Source organism: Rhinatrema bivittatum, chromosome 3 (genome assembly GCF_901001135.1).
Source record: "Rhinatrema bivittatum chromosome 3, aRhiBiv1.1, whole genome shotgun sequence".
In the NCBI taxonomy this organism is placed as follows: Eukaryota; Metazoa; Chordata; class Amphibia; order Gymnophiona; family Rhinatrematidae; genus Rhinatrema; species Rhinatrema bivittatum.
In genome coordinates this window covers 524587240-524601384 of record NC_042617.1, presented here as the reverse complement: position 1 = coordinate 524601384, position 14145 = coordinate 524587240, and the positions used below count along the sequence as shown (strand labels likewise).

General features: G+C 45.7%; 1 protein-coding gene across 1 annotated transcript in view; it reads right to left on the bottom strand.

The window, feature by feature from the left end:
- ADGRF3 (adhesion G protein-coupled receptor F3) overlaps positions 1-6801 on the bottom strand; it is a 105594-nt gene extending 98793 nt beyond the window's left edge. Inside the window, exon 1 of the mRNA XM_029596901.1 lies at positions 6629-6801. Coding sequence (XP_029452761.1) covers positions 6629-6737 — 109 coding nt within the window. The 5' untranslated portion in view covers positions 6738-6801. The remainder of the gene's footprint in view (positions 1-6628) is intronic.
- Between the last annotated feature and the right edge of the window lie 7344 nt (positions 6802-14145).

The window sequence follows — 14145 nt, the reverse complement described above, 5'->3', positions numbered from 1 at the left end:
TTACCTATGCCAGGGCACCCAGTCTCTATCAGACAATGCCATAGAGTTCCAGACCCTGGCCACTGGTGGGAGGATTGTCTCCGCAGCATCTTCCTAGAGGACTTGTCCTCCAGGGTGAAGGATGAGCTGGCCGTCCATAAACTCCCAAAGTCCCTGGAAGAGCTCATTGACCTGACTGGGAGGACCAACCGCTTCCTCCAACAACGAGGCAGGGAGATCCGTCCTCCTCATAGGGCCATCACTCTGGGTCCCTGCTTTCAGCGCCCACTGTCACCGCTGGTACCAGCTCCTTCCTCCTCTGTGTGCATGGATGAACCAATGCAGCCTGAATATGGCTGACTCTATTCTGAGGAGAGACTCTGCCACTGCCAGTTAGGCCTGTGCAGGCACAGGTCACCAACTTGCTCAATATCCAATCAAGCCAGGAAACCTCCGAGCCTAGGATCGGATGGGAAGATGATCCTAGGCTTCAAGACACCTGCTCCCCAACTGACTCTTCCGATGATGATCACCGTGGACAACCAGCATTTCTCCACCCTGGTGGACTCCGGGGCTGGGGGAAACTTCCTGATGAAGGATTTAGTAGACCACCTTTGGATTCCAACCTTTCAAAATCCTGTGCTGATGAACAAAAGCCTCATCAATGAATTTCCCGTCTGCACCTGAGTCAAGGAAGGCTTCAGTAAATAATTGGCAGTGCTCCTTAGAGAGGGAGATGGGAACCAGGAGTTGTAGAAAGGAGAGTGTGTGGCCTAGGGTTGGCTCCCCGATCAACCCTAGGCATGAGAGTTTTCCAACATTTTAGGACAATGAGACACCATGTATCTTCGGCCAATGCAGTATAGAGAGAGGCCTTGCTGTCTTCTATGAAGCTTCTCCTCTGGGGACAGCTTAGTATGGCCCAGCTAAATGGGCTCTTCCGACACCATTGACTCTGGAGTGGACACCAGCACTGGAAGATTCTGGAAGTGGGAAGCCAACAGGACATGGCACTGGGTGGCCTTAGTCTCCTGATCCCTTTCTTGGAACCATCAGTCAATCTGGTTAGCCAGTGTGATTTATGCATCAAAGTAAGTGGGAACATTTTGACTGGTCAGCTCATCCTATATCCTTCTGGAGAGGCCCTGCTAGAAAATGGCTGTGAGATTGTCCTTTCCCCATTGTAGTTCAGATGCAAGGGTACAGAAGTGGATTACATACGCCTAGATGGTCTTTAAGCCCTGCCAAATACTGAGAAGCTCGGCTGCCGTGGAGGAAGCATGGCCCAGTTCCTCAAAAATAAGCCAGAGCTGGTGTAGGAAATATGGAAGGCTCTGAAGAAGAGGATCTTCTCACTCCCACAGTGGGGACACCCAGGCTAGGCCTGTGCCACTCAGCAAAGAAAGGATATAAGTGAACTTAGTCTGGTCAGTGGGGAACAAAGCCTACTGAAGTTCAAAGTGCATGCAGCATTGGTTTTAAAAGCAACAGCACTCCTTGGGATCCCCATGGTAGTGTGGTGGCAGTGAGAGTTGTGGTACCAGTTTTGAAGGAGGACTAGGCCTTGGCAGAAGTGGAACCACTGGAGGAGGAGCCTGTACTGGCATTAAGGCATCCATGCAGGCGGCAAGTCTCTCGAGAAGCCCAGTAACTTGATTGAGGACATCCTGCTGCTGTTGGACCAATTGAGCCAGTTCTGGGATGGCCTGGAGCTAGGTCAGGTCCACCGGGTCCATGGCCTCAGCAAACTGTAACAGGTGTGGACACTTGTGCTGTGTTGAGATTGATGCAGCCTATGAGGTGAGCCCCATAGGCCCCCACCGACAGCTGGCGGACGTTTTTGGGTGGGAGACTGGACTAGAGCTTCACCTTTACCAGCCTCTTTTCCTACAGGTTGAGCCTGTGGGTTCTGGGGGCCAACAGGACTTAGGCGAGAGTCTGTTAGAGAACAGCATAGACAGTGGTGCAGGGCCAGGTAAGGGTTAGAGGCAGGCAGCAAACTAGCTAGGTCAGTATCCAGGCAATGAGTCAGTGGCAGGCAGCAAACAAGAGTAGTCAGGGTCCAGGCATGGGGGTCACTAGCAGGTGACAATCAAGATTAGTCAGTGTCCAGGCAGGGGTCAAAACCAGAGGTCAGTCCAAAGAGAAGACAAGTATGAGGCAGAAGGGACTGATATGGAAGGGCAGACAGGTGGACAGAGCAAAGCTGGATATGATGAGGCAAGGCTAGATGAGATGAGGCAGGGCAGGCTGGAGAGATGAGGCAAGGTTGGATGACATGAGGTAGGGCAGGCTGGAGAGACGAGGCAAGGTTGGATGACACGAGGCAGGGCAGGCTGGAGAGATGAGGTAAGATGAGCAGGAATTAGCAACACAAGCTACACTAACATAGAAGGACCTGTTGCTGAGGCAAGGGACTGTTCCTCTGGTGTGGCCTTATAGGGGGAAGGCCTGTGATGTCATCAGAATATGCTGCAGCCTTTTAAAAAGGCACATGTTGGACACGGGAGTGCCTAAGGGGAGATTGAAGAGGTGGTGGCATGTCAGCATCTCTGGCCACGGAAGAGAGTGTCACCATCTGCTTGTGATGGTGCCGTTCTCCTGCAACAGAAGGACCCTAGGAGCATCAGGCGGTGATGGGGGTGAGTGCGGCGGCTCGTGGGGCCATCCCACAAGCCGCCAAGCATAAAAGCCCTTTTTAATATATAGTGTCACCCCTCTACCAATTTGACCATCTTATTATTTTGATATAATTTGTACCCTGATATCAGTGTCCCATTGATTATCCTCCCACCACCAAGTCTCTGAGATGCCAATAATATCTACCTTTTCAGTCAGTGCTAGAAACTCTAACTCTCCCATCTTATTTTTTAGACTTCTAAGATCTGTATAGAGACATTTCAAAGTATGTTTTTTGTTCATATTAACAACCTGCTTATCTGCCTGCTCTTTACTTAAAAGCACCTTGTCCATTTCAGCATTTATTGCAACCTCTCTACTGGAATGCCTTAATTTCCCTGTTCTGTTAGTATACTTCAAAGATACATCATTCTGAACCATGCACTTCTGAGCAACTGTCGGCTTTCCTTCATCTAGTTTAAAAGATGTGCTATCTCCTTTTTAAAGGTTAGTGCGAGCAGCCTTGTTCCATTCTGGTGAAGGTGGAACCCATCCTTTTGGAAAAGGTGCCCCCTTCCCCAAAATAATGCCCAGTCCCTAACAAACCAAAAATCCTCTTCCCTGCACCATCATCTCATCCATGCATTGAGACTCTGGAGCTCTGCTTACCTCTGGGATCCTGCATGTGGAATAGGAAGCATTTCTGAGAATGTTACCTGGAGGTTCTGGATTTCAACTTTCTACCTAAAATCCTAAATTTGGTTTCCAAAACTTCCCTCCTGCTCTTTCCTATCTCATTGGAACCCACATGTACCAAGACAGCTGCTTCCTCCCCAGCATTATCTAAAATCCTATCTATGTGCTATGTGAGGGCTGCCACCTTTGCACCAGGCAGGCAAGTTACTAAGCGTTCCTCATGTCCACCAGTCACCCAGCTATCTATATTCCTAATAATCAAATCACCAACTACAACAGCCATCCTAACCCTTCTCCACTGGGCATGATTCCCTGGAGACATATCCTAGGTGCGAGAAGATACTACATCATCTCATTTTGACTCTTTGGATGTGGATATCTATACACAACAACTTAAGCCACTGCTATTAATTGCATCAGTAGCATGGGATCTTCTTAGGGGTAGATTTTCAAATATCGCGAATAGGCGTACTTTTGTTGGCGCTCCAGGCGCCAACAAAAGTACGCTGGATTTTAGTAGATACGCGCGTAGCCGCGCGTATCCGCTAAAATCCGGGATCGGCGCGCGCAAGGCTATCGATTCCGTATAGCCGGTGCGCGCCAAGCCGCGCAGCCTACCTCCGTTCCCTCCGAGGCCGCTCCGAAATCGGAGCGGCCTCGAAGGGAACTTTCCTTTGCTCTCCCCTCACCTTCCCCTCCCTTCCCCTACCTAACCCACCCGCCCGGCCCTGTCTAAACCCCTCACTTACCTTTGTCGGGGGATTTACGCCTCCCGGAGGGAGAAGTAAATCCCCGCGCGCCAGCGGGCCGCTAGCACGCCGGGACGCGACCTGGGGGCGGGTCCGGAGGGCGTGGCCACGCCCCCGGACCGCCCCGGGCCGTAGCCACGCCCCCGAGCCCGCCCCCAGAATGCTCCCGACACGCCCCGAAAACGCCGATGCGCTCGGTCCCACCCCCAACACGCCCCCGACACGCCCCCCTCCGAAAACCCCGGGACTTACGCGAGTCCTGGGGCTCTGCGCGCGCCGGTAGGCCTATGTAAAATAGGCTCACCGGCGCGCAGGGCCCTGCTCGCCTAAATCCGCCCGGATTTGGGCGGATTTAGGTGAGCAGGGCTCTTAAAATCCGCCCCTTAGTGTTTGGTAATTGCCAGGTTCTTGTGGCCTGGTTTGGCCTCTGTTGGAAACAGGATGCTGGGCTTGATGGGCCCTTGGTCCTACCCAACATGGCAAATTCTTATGTTCTTATGCTTCCTAAAAACAAGAAATACAAGTTTTACCTAACTTTTTTATACTTAATTTCTATTTACATTTATTTTTTGTCTCATTTATGATTTTAGCTTTTGTTTGAGCATGCTCTTCCTTGTTCACTTCCTTCAGTGGCAATCATGCACACTCACTCATGTTTTCCAGTTTGCTTCCAAATGGAACCAAAACATCAATTCCATCTGCACATGTCTGTGAAAAAGAAAAACTGGGGGCCCTTAGCATAAGAAGTTTGGTTTTCATTGTATTTAGTATTAGTAGGGCAATATTACTAGTATTTTATTATGATAGCGAAACAATTAGAAATAATGTGTTTTAAAATGTTCCTTCACTGTGTGAAAATGAGATCTTGAGGTTAGCCGTTTGACTGTTCTATAATTTATAGCTCATATTTTCCTGGGTTATTAATTAAAAACATTAAAAAAAACCCTAAATTATTGCAAAGAGAAAATGATTCTTTCTGTAGTTGATATAATTATGATAATAGAAATGTGGAAATGTGAGAACAGAAAAAGACCATATGGCCTATCTAGTCTGCCCATCAGCTCTATAATCTGCTCAGCTCTACAATCCCTATCACTCCCTCAGAGATCCCCTTTGCTTGCCCCATGCTTTCTTGAATTCAGATACTGTCCTTGTCTCCACCACTTCCACTGGGAGGCTGTTCCATGCATTCCTCATCCTTTCTGTACAGAAATATTTCCTTAGATTATTCCTCAGTCTTCTATTTTTTACCCTTATCCCATGACTCCTCATTCTACCTCCTGTTCATTGATACCTCTGAGATATTTAAATGTCTCTATCAGATCGCCACATCTTATCTTTTCTCCAGGATATACATGTTTAGATCTTTAAGTCTATCTCCCTATACTTTACAGGGAAGATCACTGACCATTTTAGAACCCACCATTTGGACTGAGTCCATCCAGAATTGTACACATGAGGCCATTATTTATTGATATCTGTTAATTGTGTTTAACACACGGGTTTGTTAAATCTCCCTTTTTATATAGCCAACGATGCCAAACATACATGCTTGGTTGGCTGAAGTAGCCTTGCTGGCCCTGAGGGCTGGAATGAAGTCTCCTTTCCTCTGAGATTTATACTCAGAGTTACTCTCTGGCTGGCAGGATGTGTTGTGGTAGAAGAAGTTATATTCCCTTTCTCCATGGGTTCAAGTACATCACCTACAAGGTGTGCCCAAACTTTCCTGGTTTTCTCAGACAAGACACTCTACCATGAGTATCCAGTGCTTTAGTGACATAATACATTATTACATTTTGTCATCAGTGATATATCTTGATCCCATTTCCCTCAACTTCAGAATAAAAGGCTTTTCAGCCTCTTATAATTGTAACGGACGCAACTAACACCTGGTGGCCACTGCCGGTAGTGCAGATGCTATAAAGTTGAATTGAGTTACAATCTCTGAGGAAGGAAAGGGGAAGAGCACTGGGGTCTACCTGGGGACAGAATGCTGGCTTTGGGTTGGGGAAGTGGGGGAGAGAGCGCTAGAATCAAGCTGGAGTGAAGAGGATGGGGACAGAGAAAAAGAGAGAGAATGAGTAACTGAAAATTCATCTTCACGCCCCCTCTGCCAATTTGCACAGCACACTAGAGACTAGGCTTCAACCTACTGGTGGTGATTAGGGGGTCAAAGGGGATAATCCTCATTTCCCCACACATAAGCCTTGGAAGCACTGGCCCTCAGGGGGATGTTGGAGCAGCAAATATATTCACATGCCTGCCTTTTTTTCTGTCATTTCTGATTGGACTTTTCACTAGTCTACTAAGAACTTACAGTCTACAGCAGTGCTATTCCTTTTCAGTCCTTGAGGGCAGCAAATGGGCCAGGTTTTCAGTTTATCCCTAATGAATTTGCAAGAGATATATTTGCATACAATTGAGGCAGTGTGCATGCAAGTCTATCTCATGCATTTTTGTTAGGGATATTCTGAAAATCTAACCCATTTGCAGCCCTCGAGGACTGGAAGTGAATGCTACTGGTCTACAGCATTCTCTCTTTTCTCAGAGTTTGATGGTTAAAGATAGTTTTAAGTTGTTAGTACCTGCCCAGTTTCTGGAAATGGACAAGACCCTCAGCGTTGATTCCCCAGGGCTTGTTGTTACAGTTGCCTTTGTTCCATTGTAGATCTCCACAGATAAGTTCCAAGACATGTTAACCAGATACCACTTGATATTGGTAACTTCTTCCTTTGTTTTAAATGAAAGGGTTACATCATCTCCTATTTGAATTGAATGTGAAATTAAGCTTAGATGTCCTGGATCTAAAGTGAAAAAGAAGAAACAGGCAATTCAAAATGGGCCAGTATAAAGCCCAATTACTATATGCAGTACAATCTTTTAGTTTTTTTCAAACATAAATGTATAAGGCCATTTTGTTTTACTTAAGAGAAACTCAGACCCTAGTGCAGAGAGTGGTACGATCTGTGCACCCCTCTGGAAGAAAGCCATTTGATTTCTGCTGGAGGGGAATGCATGAGGATTCCTGGAGAAAAAGTAAGACTTTCTCAGGAGTGGAGAGAGAGGAGCAAGGAAGTTCTCCTATATGCCAGTATCAGTCAATGCTGGAGGTGCAGACTGTTGCGTTTTGAATTAACATAAGAAGTGCCATGTTAGGTCAGACCAATGGTCCATTAAGCTCAGCATCCTGGCTCTGACAATGATCAACGAGGTCACTTGAAAGTCCATTCCATGTTGTTCATTCCCGGAAATAACAAGTGGAGACATCCAAGTCTATCTGGTTAATAATTATTAATGGGCCTGTTTACCAAAAATTGACATAAATCTATTTTAAACTCAGCTACACTGCTAGACTTGATCACATTATAGTTGACCACATAGTTTAATTGTGCGTTGAATGAAAAAATCGTTTTTTAAAATTTGTTTTAGATTTTCTACTAGTTAAGTTTCAGGGAGTTTCCCCTGCCCCTAGTACTATTTGATAGATAAATCAACAGTTCTCCATTAACTTGCTCCAGAATGTTGCGACCGTCGCTGCCCGACGTTTTCACTCTGCCCTCCTTACCTCTGTGGCGACTCCCTCCAGGTCTGAAGGATGGCTGGCTGCCGTGGCGTCTCCCTGCCGTCTCTCTCCAGCATCCCCCAGGCCGGCTTGACGCTGCAGATCCGCCATGTTGCCTGAAGCCTAGGGTGCGCGTGCGCGCTCCGAGTGAAGTACCAGCAAGGGCGCGAACCTCAGGGGCGTCCACCTGAGATGACGTCATCCGCTTCCGATATTGAAAGGTCTCTGATATCGCTACTAGTTGAGTTAGCAAGGGCTAAGGTTCAGATTGGGTTCCCTGCCTAAGCTACTCTGCCTCCTCGGACTTACCAGAAGTACCCGCTCCTCAGGGGCCTCGCTCTCTCTCTTTGCCTTTCAGGTTACAGACAGGAACCGGTACTCGCTCCTCGAGGGCCCTTGTTCCTGACTATCTGCGGATTCTCTTCTTCCTGGAAGTCATCATTATCTACGTCATTGTGAGTTACCATCACTCTCTCAGAGCTTTCCCTGGAACCAGGTACTCGCTCCTCGAGGGCCTATCCAGCAGTGGGTTCACGATGTCGGACCAGCCCAGGTATTCGCCGCCCAGGCCGGCCCAGGACACATCTCGTGGTCTGCCGAGCATGGCTCTGTCACAGCCGCGCTCGGCAGAACACGTGACTGGAGCGATCGGCCCACCGGGGGATGCCCGATCCCCCAATAGGACAATCCGCCCCTGGGCCTGTCCTTCTAGCTCCTGAGCTCCCTGAGACCAATTTGTGAGTGTTGTCATCTAGTTCTGTTCATGAACTCTGCATTCCCTGCCTACTCACTATCTACAGTTTCTCAACAGCTCAGCCATCCAGGGATCGCTGTTACAGTATCTGAGGGACTTCAGCCCTACCGGGCACTTCAGCTCACTACTGCCACCTCTGGTGGTTTTAAGACCTGTTTAATAAAAGAACTAGTGTGTGTCTGTCTCCATACTCTAAGCCTAGCCGGTGGACCCTCTCGGGATCTTCCCTCGGGGGCGTGGTCATCTGTCACCGGCCCAAGGATCCACTTACTACTATCTCCGGCAGTCTATAACAACAGATTGCTAAGTCTGCCTACGGAATACATCAGATTGACACCCCTATCTGATTGCTCCTCCCACCAGCATAGCGGATCATGACACAGAGCATGCATAATTTTACACACTTCTATCTCCTCTCAGTTGTCTCTTCTCCAAGCTAAAGAGTTCTAACCTGTTCTGCCTTCTACATAAGAAAGCTGTTTCATCTCCTTAATCATTTTTTGTTGTCCTTCTCTGTACTTTTTCTAGTTCTGTTATATCTTGTTTTGAGATGTGGCAACCAGAAATGCACATAGTACTGAAGATGTGATTGCACCATAAATTGGCACAGAGGAATTATTAGATTTCCAATTTGTTTTCTATTCCTTTCCAAATAATTCCTAGCATTCTATTTGCTTCTTGGGTGGCCCGGTGCACACTGAGCAGAGAATTTCAATGTATGTTCACAAAGACATCCAAGATTGTTTTGCTGAGCGGTGAGTTCACCTAGATTCCAAATCAACAAGAAATAGGATACGCGAGTGCAAAAAAAAATTCTACTGTAGAAGGAAATAAGCTGCTTCAATATCTGAATCCATCAAGTTATGAGTATTAAATGAATGTGATTTATAGCCTGGGTGAAGTTGTTTCCCTAACATGTGTGTCCATCATGATCTAATGTTTTGATGAACGCTTTCTGTATCATCTATGGACTGCCACCTTTTATCTATGCACTGCTGTTTTATGATTGGATAAATTAATTTTGTTGATTAATTTTTTCATTGGGACTGGGTTCCCTATTACAGTAATTTGGCAGTTCTCACTTTGAAGATTTTTTTTTAAATCATTATGTTATGTAAATGTTTATAAATATAGGTATGTCATTTTGTATGTTAACATTTTGTGTGATATTAATAAACAGTGTTAATTATACATACAAAGTTATATTGATCTTTTTGCAAGAAATGATATTATTGAAGTAGTTTATATTCCCCTACAATAGAATTTTTTCATGATTTATCAGTTTTGGGACATTTATTTAGCCATTTATTTTCTCTATAAAGATATGTGAGGACATTTCATTACGTGGCAGCGAGGTGCAGCCTGTTGATAAAACTGAAATGTCAAGTGAAAAATTTAAAATTTTCACTTGCCTTGGCTCAGCTCATGACATCATCTCAGCTTCCTGCAACTAAATTAACTCCTCCTGGAAAAGAAATCCCTCATTGTCACTTAACTCAGAAAATATGGACCATTCCTTCAGGAGTTAAGCCGAATTTTCATATTCTCCTGGTTCAGACCTCTATGATGTGATTTAGATTGAATATTGCATCTATATTCAAAGTAATCAATGATTCTTACTATCAAATACTTTGAAGAGTACCAATCTGCAAATATTCACTCAAGTCTAAATTAATCTGCATCAATATAGATTTTAAAATAAAATCCAAAAGAACCGGTGAATAGGGATGAAGTTGATTCTGGTTTTCTGAGTCATACACTTGCTAATGTAAACCTAGATTTTAATGGAGTTGGAGAAGGTTCACTTGTTCCTATATTGGGCAGCACTTGGTCTATCGTTATTACATAAATTTCACTGTTTTGTGGTTTCAGTGAAATTGCCTCAGGGAGTAATTTATTAAGCCTTTGTGTGGCGATAGCACATGGTATTTCAAATAGCATACATTATTTACTGCCCCCCCTAAAAAAAACCCCCCAAAAAACACCACAATGGGGGAATGGGATTCAGCTGATTTGCATCCAAATGAAGACTCCCCCTGTCCTGCTGCCCCTTGAGGTCACCAAAGTAAAAAAAAAAAAAGTTTAAAAGTGTGGGCTCCCTGGGCAGAGGCCCTGCCCCTCCCCACAAATTCCCCTGCACCTTGAATTCCCCCTCCCCCAACCTAGCTCCTGACTCCTCCTAACGTAGCTAGCCCTGCTTGTCCAGTGCTGCCAGCCAGCCATTTTGCTACATCATGGGGAAAGGGCAGGTGGGTTAGGGGATCGGGCAGGGTGGAGCGGTTTGAGGTCTGGGAGTTTCCAAAAAGGTGGAGACATTTGGGAAAGGGAACAGGGCCTGCACCCGGGGAGTCCATACTTTGAAAACTGTTTTTTTTTTTCTTTTTTTCTTTTGGTTGTCTCAAGGAGCGCCTAGGGGGGTGGGACAGGGTACTTCTCAAGTCCCCCAGGGGATTTATAGCAACTGGGAAGAGCATTGTTTGAACCACTCGAGTTCTTTAAAAGATGGTGGCCCCGGGTTGTTGGGTGACCATCACACACTAATTGTGGGTGTCATCTATGTTTCCAGTAGCATTTTACCTCTGACAAAGCTGCAGGACTGATTGCTGCAGCTTTGTCCTTCCTGCGGGGAAAATACCACAGCATAATAAATGACCCCCCTCAATTTGCTATCCAATTCTATATCTTTGAAACCAGCTCAAGCACCCCTGGCTGACCTCTTTACAAATCAGATAAATGTCTGGGGAGCCAGTTGCATATGTATTGATCTTTAGACATTTGTAAACAAAGACTGAATTACCTACTAGTTGCCTTCTCTTCAAATAAATAAATATTTCAGGCCTCTGATTAACATTCTCACTCTTTATTTGATTAAGGGGATGGAACAACTCCCCTATGAGGAAAGGCTGAAGAGGTTAGGGCTGTTTAGCTTGGGGAAGAGATGGCTGAGGGGGGATATGATAGAGGTGTTTAAGATCATGAGAGGTCTTGAACGAGTAGATGTGAATCGGTTATTTATACTTTCGGATAATAGAAGGACTAGGGGGCATTCCATGAAGTTAACAGGTGGCACATTTAAGACTAATTGGAGAAAATTCTTTTTCACTCAACGCACAATAAAGCTCTGGAATTTGTTGCCAGAGGATGTGGTTAGTGCAGTTAGTGTAGCTGGGTTCAAAAAAGGTTTGGATAAATTCTTGGAGAAGTCCATTAACTGCTATTAATCAAGTTGACTTAGGGAATAGGATCTGCTATTATTGGCATCAGTAGCGTGGGATCTTCTTGGTGTTTGGATAATTGCCAGGTTCTTGTGGCCTGGTTTGGCCTCTGTGGAAACAGGATGCTGGGCTTGATGGACCCTTGGTCTGACCCAGAATGGCAATTTCTTATGTTCTTATATCTTCTCTAGCTCTGCAACATGTTATTTCAATCTTTTACATTTTTAATTGATACCTTACATTAAATGTTGATTTTCATCAGCTAAGCACTATTTGTTTAATTCACCAAAATTAAGTACGTTGTAGAAAAGATATGTGCATTATAAAAATATAATGCATGATATAGAAATATAATGTACCGTGTAATGAAATGAATGGTATATATGGGAAAACAAAACTATATAAACAACATAAATCTGAAATGAAATGACATAACCCAAAACAACATTGTTTTCCATGCATACCCCTACTGGTCATGATTGTGAAATGCATAAAGATAACAGGTTTAGGAAATGCAACATTCCCCCCCACATCATCCTCAAAAAGAGACTGATAATCATTTCTTGGATGCCCTGACCTACATCTCAGTAATGCTAGTGTGAAAGACTGCCCATCCCATCCAAAAAAATGCTTTCAGAAATAAGACTATTATATTCCTAACCACAAGGGCCTTGGTAGGCCACAACCGTGGTCCCCTACCTTGCCTGCAAAAGCGAACCGCAGCGGGAGTCCCGGGGGAAGGCCCTGACTCAAGGCTGTCGCTCCGGCACGGGTCCCTGTGCTGCTCGCCGCAGGGGGAGCCGTCCCTGCTCCCCCCTTGCGGCGTCCAGCAGTGTTTTCCTCCGCGGAGGAAATCCAAGATGGCCGCCACCATCTTTAGGCGCGAGGCCGCACCCCCTTGACAGATTTAAAGGGACCTGATCCCTTTAACTAGCTTCAGCTGTTCCCTATCAGCTAGAGCAGGGGAAGTATAAAGGGCAGCTTCCTCTGCTCATTCCTTGACTTGGCAACTTTTGTAGTTAGTCAGGTCTCCTTGCTTCTGTGAGTTCTTGTGCTTTGGATCCTTGTTCCTGTTTCGTCTTGGTGTTCCTGCTTCCTGACTTTGGATTGGCTAGCGGAGATTCCTGGTATTGACTTCGGATTGGCCAGCGGTGATTCTCTGGTGTGTGACTTCGGACTGGCAAGTGGTGATCCCTCGGTGTGTGACCTCGGACTGGTAAACGACGACCCTCTGGCACTTGACCTCGGACCTCTTCTTGACCATCGTCTCCAAGGGTGTGCCTAAGTCCCAGCAGCCCGGGTCCCTATGGGCTCCTCCTGGGGGGGACCGTGGGCTTCCAGCGGTGAAGCTCCAGTCAGCCCTTGCACCGAACTTCTTGACCTCTCAAAGGTCCACCTAAGTCCCAGCGGTCCAGGTTCCTATGGGCTCCTCCTGGGGGGACCGCGAACTTCCAGTGGCGAAGACACACTTCCTTTCTTCGACATCACGACTCTTCGTCTGCCTCCACAGTTGCCTCTGTCTCCAGTGCCAAGGGTCAGCTGGTCACATCTTCTGCTCTGCCTCGCCACCCGACAGGAGAACCTACGGATCTTCTCCTAAGGTATACCATCCTCCCGTCGGCCCAAGGGTTCAGAAGCCTGAGCACAACAGTCCATAAGTGAGTACAGTGTTGTGTGCACTGTGGCATTAATGACTGATTGAAATACAAGGTACAAATGTCTTTTTTGGTCTTCATTACAATGTTATGACCTCAAACTCAGAGTAATGCACAGATTCACTATCATAAGCCTGACAAGAAAATGGTTTTTCTAATGAACATGAAAATAAACCTGCTGAAGTTTAAGATGACTTTTTTTTAAAACTTAGAACTGTTGAGGAAATTCTATGGATCCCATCATGCAATTACCTTTCCCATCCCATTCTGAGATTTAATTTACTAACTACACATCATGTAAACCTTCTCATACTTGGCGGTACTTCCTGGCAGTATCCAATGCTCTGCGATGTCCATTTTATGCAATCACAAAGAGGAAGGCTGCCATAGAGGAGACTGCAGGATGGGTACAGGTTGCAGACGGTGTTGTTCCACAGATAGCCTGGAAGGCAGGTGCATTGGTTCTCACTTAGCCCTGGGATACATTCTAAAGAAAATAAAATATTCTAATGTGGATTACTAAGAGACTTACTGTGCTTGATGCATATGAATTCTAGAAATTTACAATGCATCCCATCTTTAGGATTATGGGATTCGTAGATGCTCCACCCTCTCCAACTCCTAGGATCCTGATTTATGCTGCCACCATGATTCTGTCAAAATCATGCACAAAGCACATGAAAGCATCCAGGCTGATAAAACCATTTTTATCTGTAACCTTATGATAAAAATAAGGCTATAATACCCATGTTTCTCTTTGACTTCCCCATTAAATAGCAAAGAAAAACCTGTACTGAAAACAGTTCCAAAATTGTTCTAGTAAGGTTTCTTCTAGGTCAAGATGTTCATAATCTCTCTTCCCTGGTTTTTGCTCTTCTAGTATCCCTTTGCCTTCATACTCTCTCTTATGTGCTAC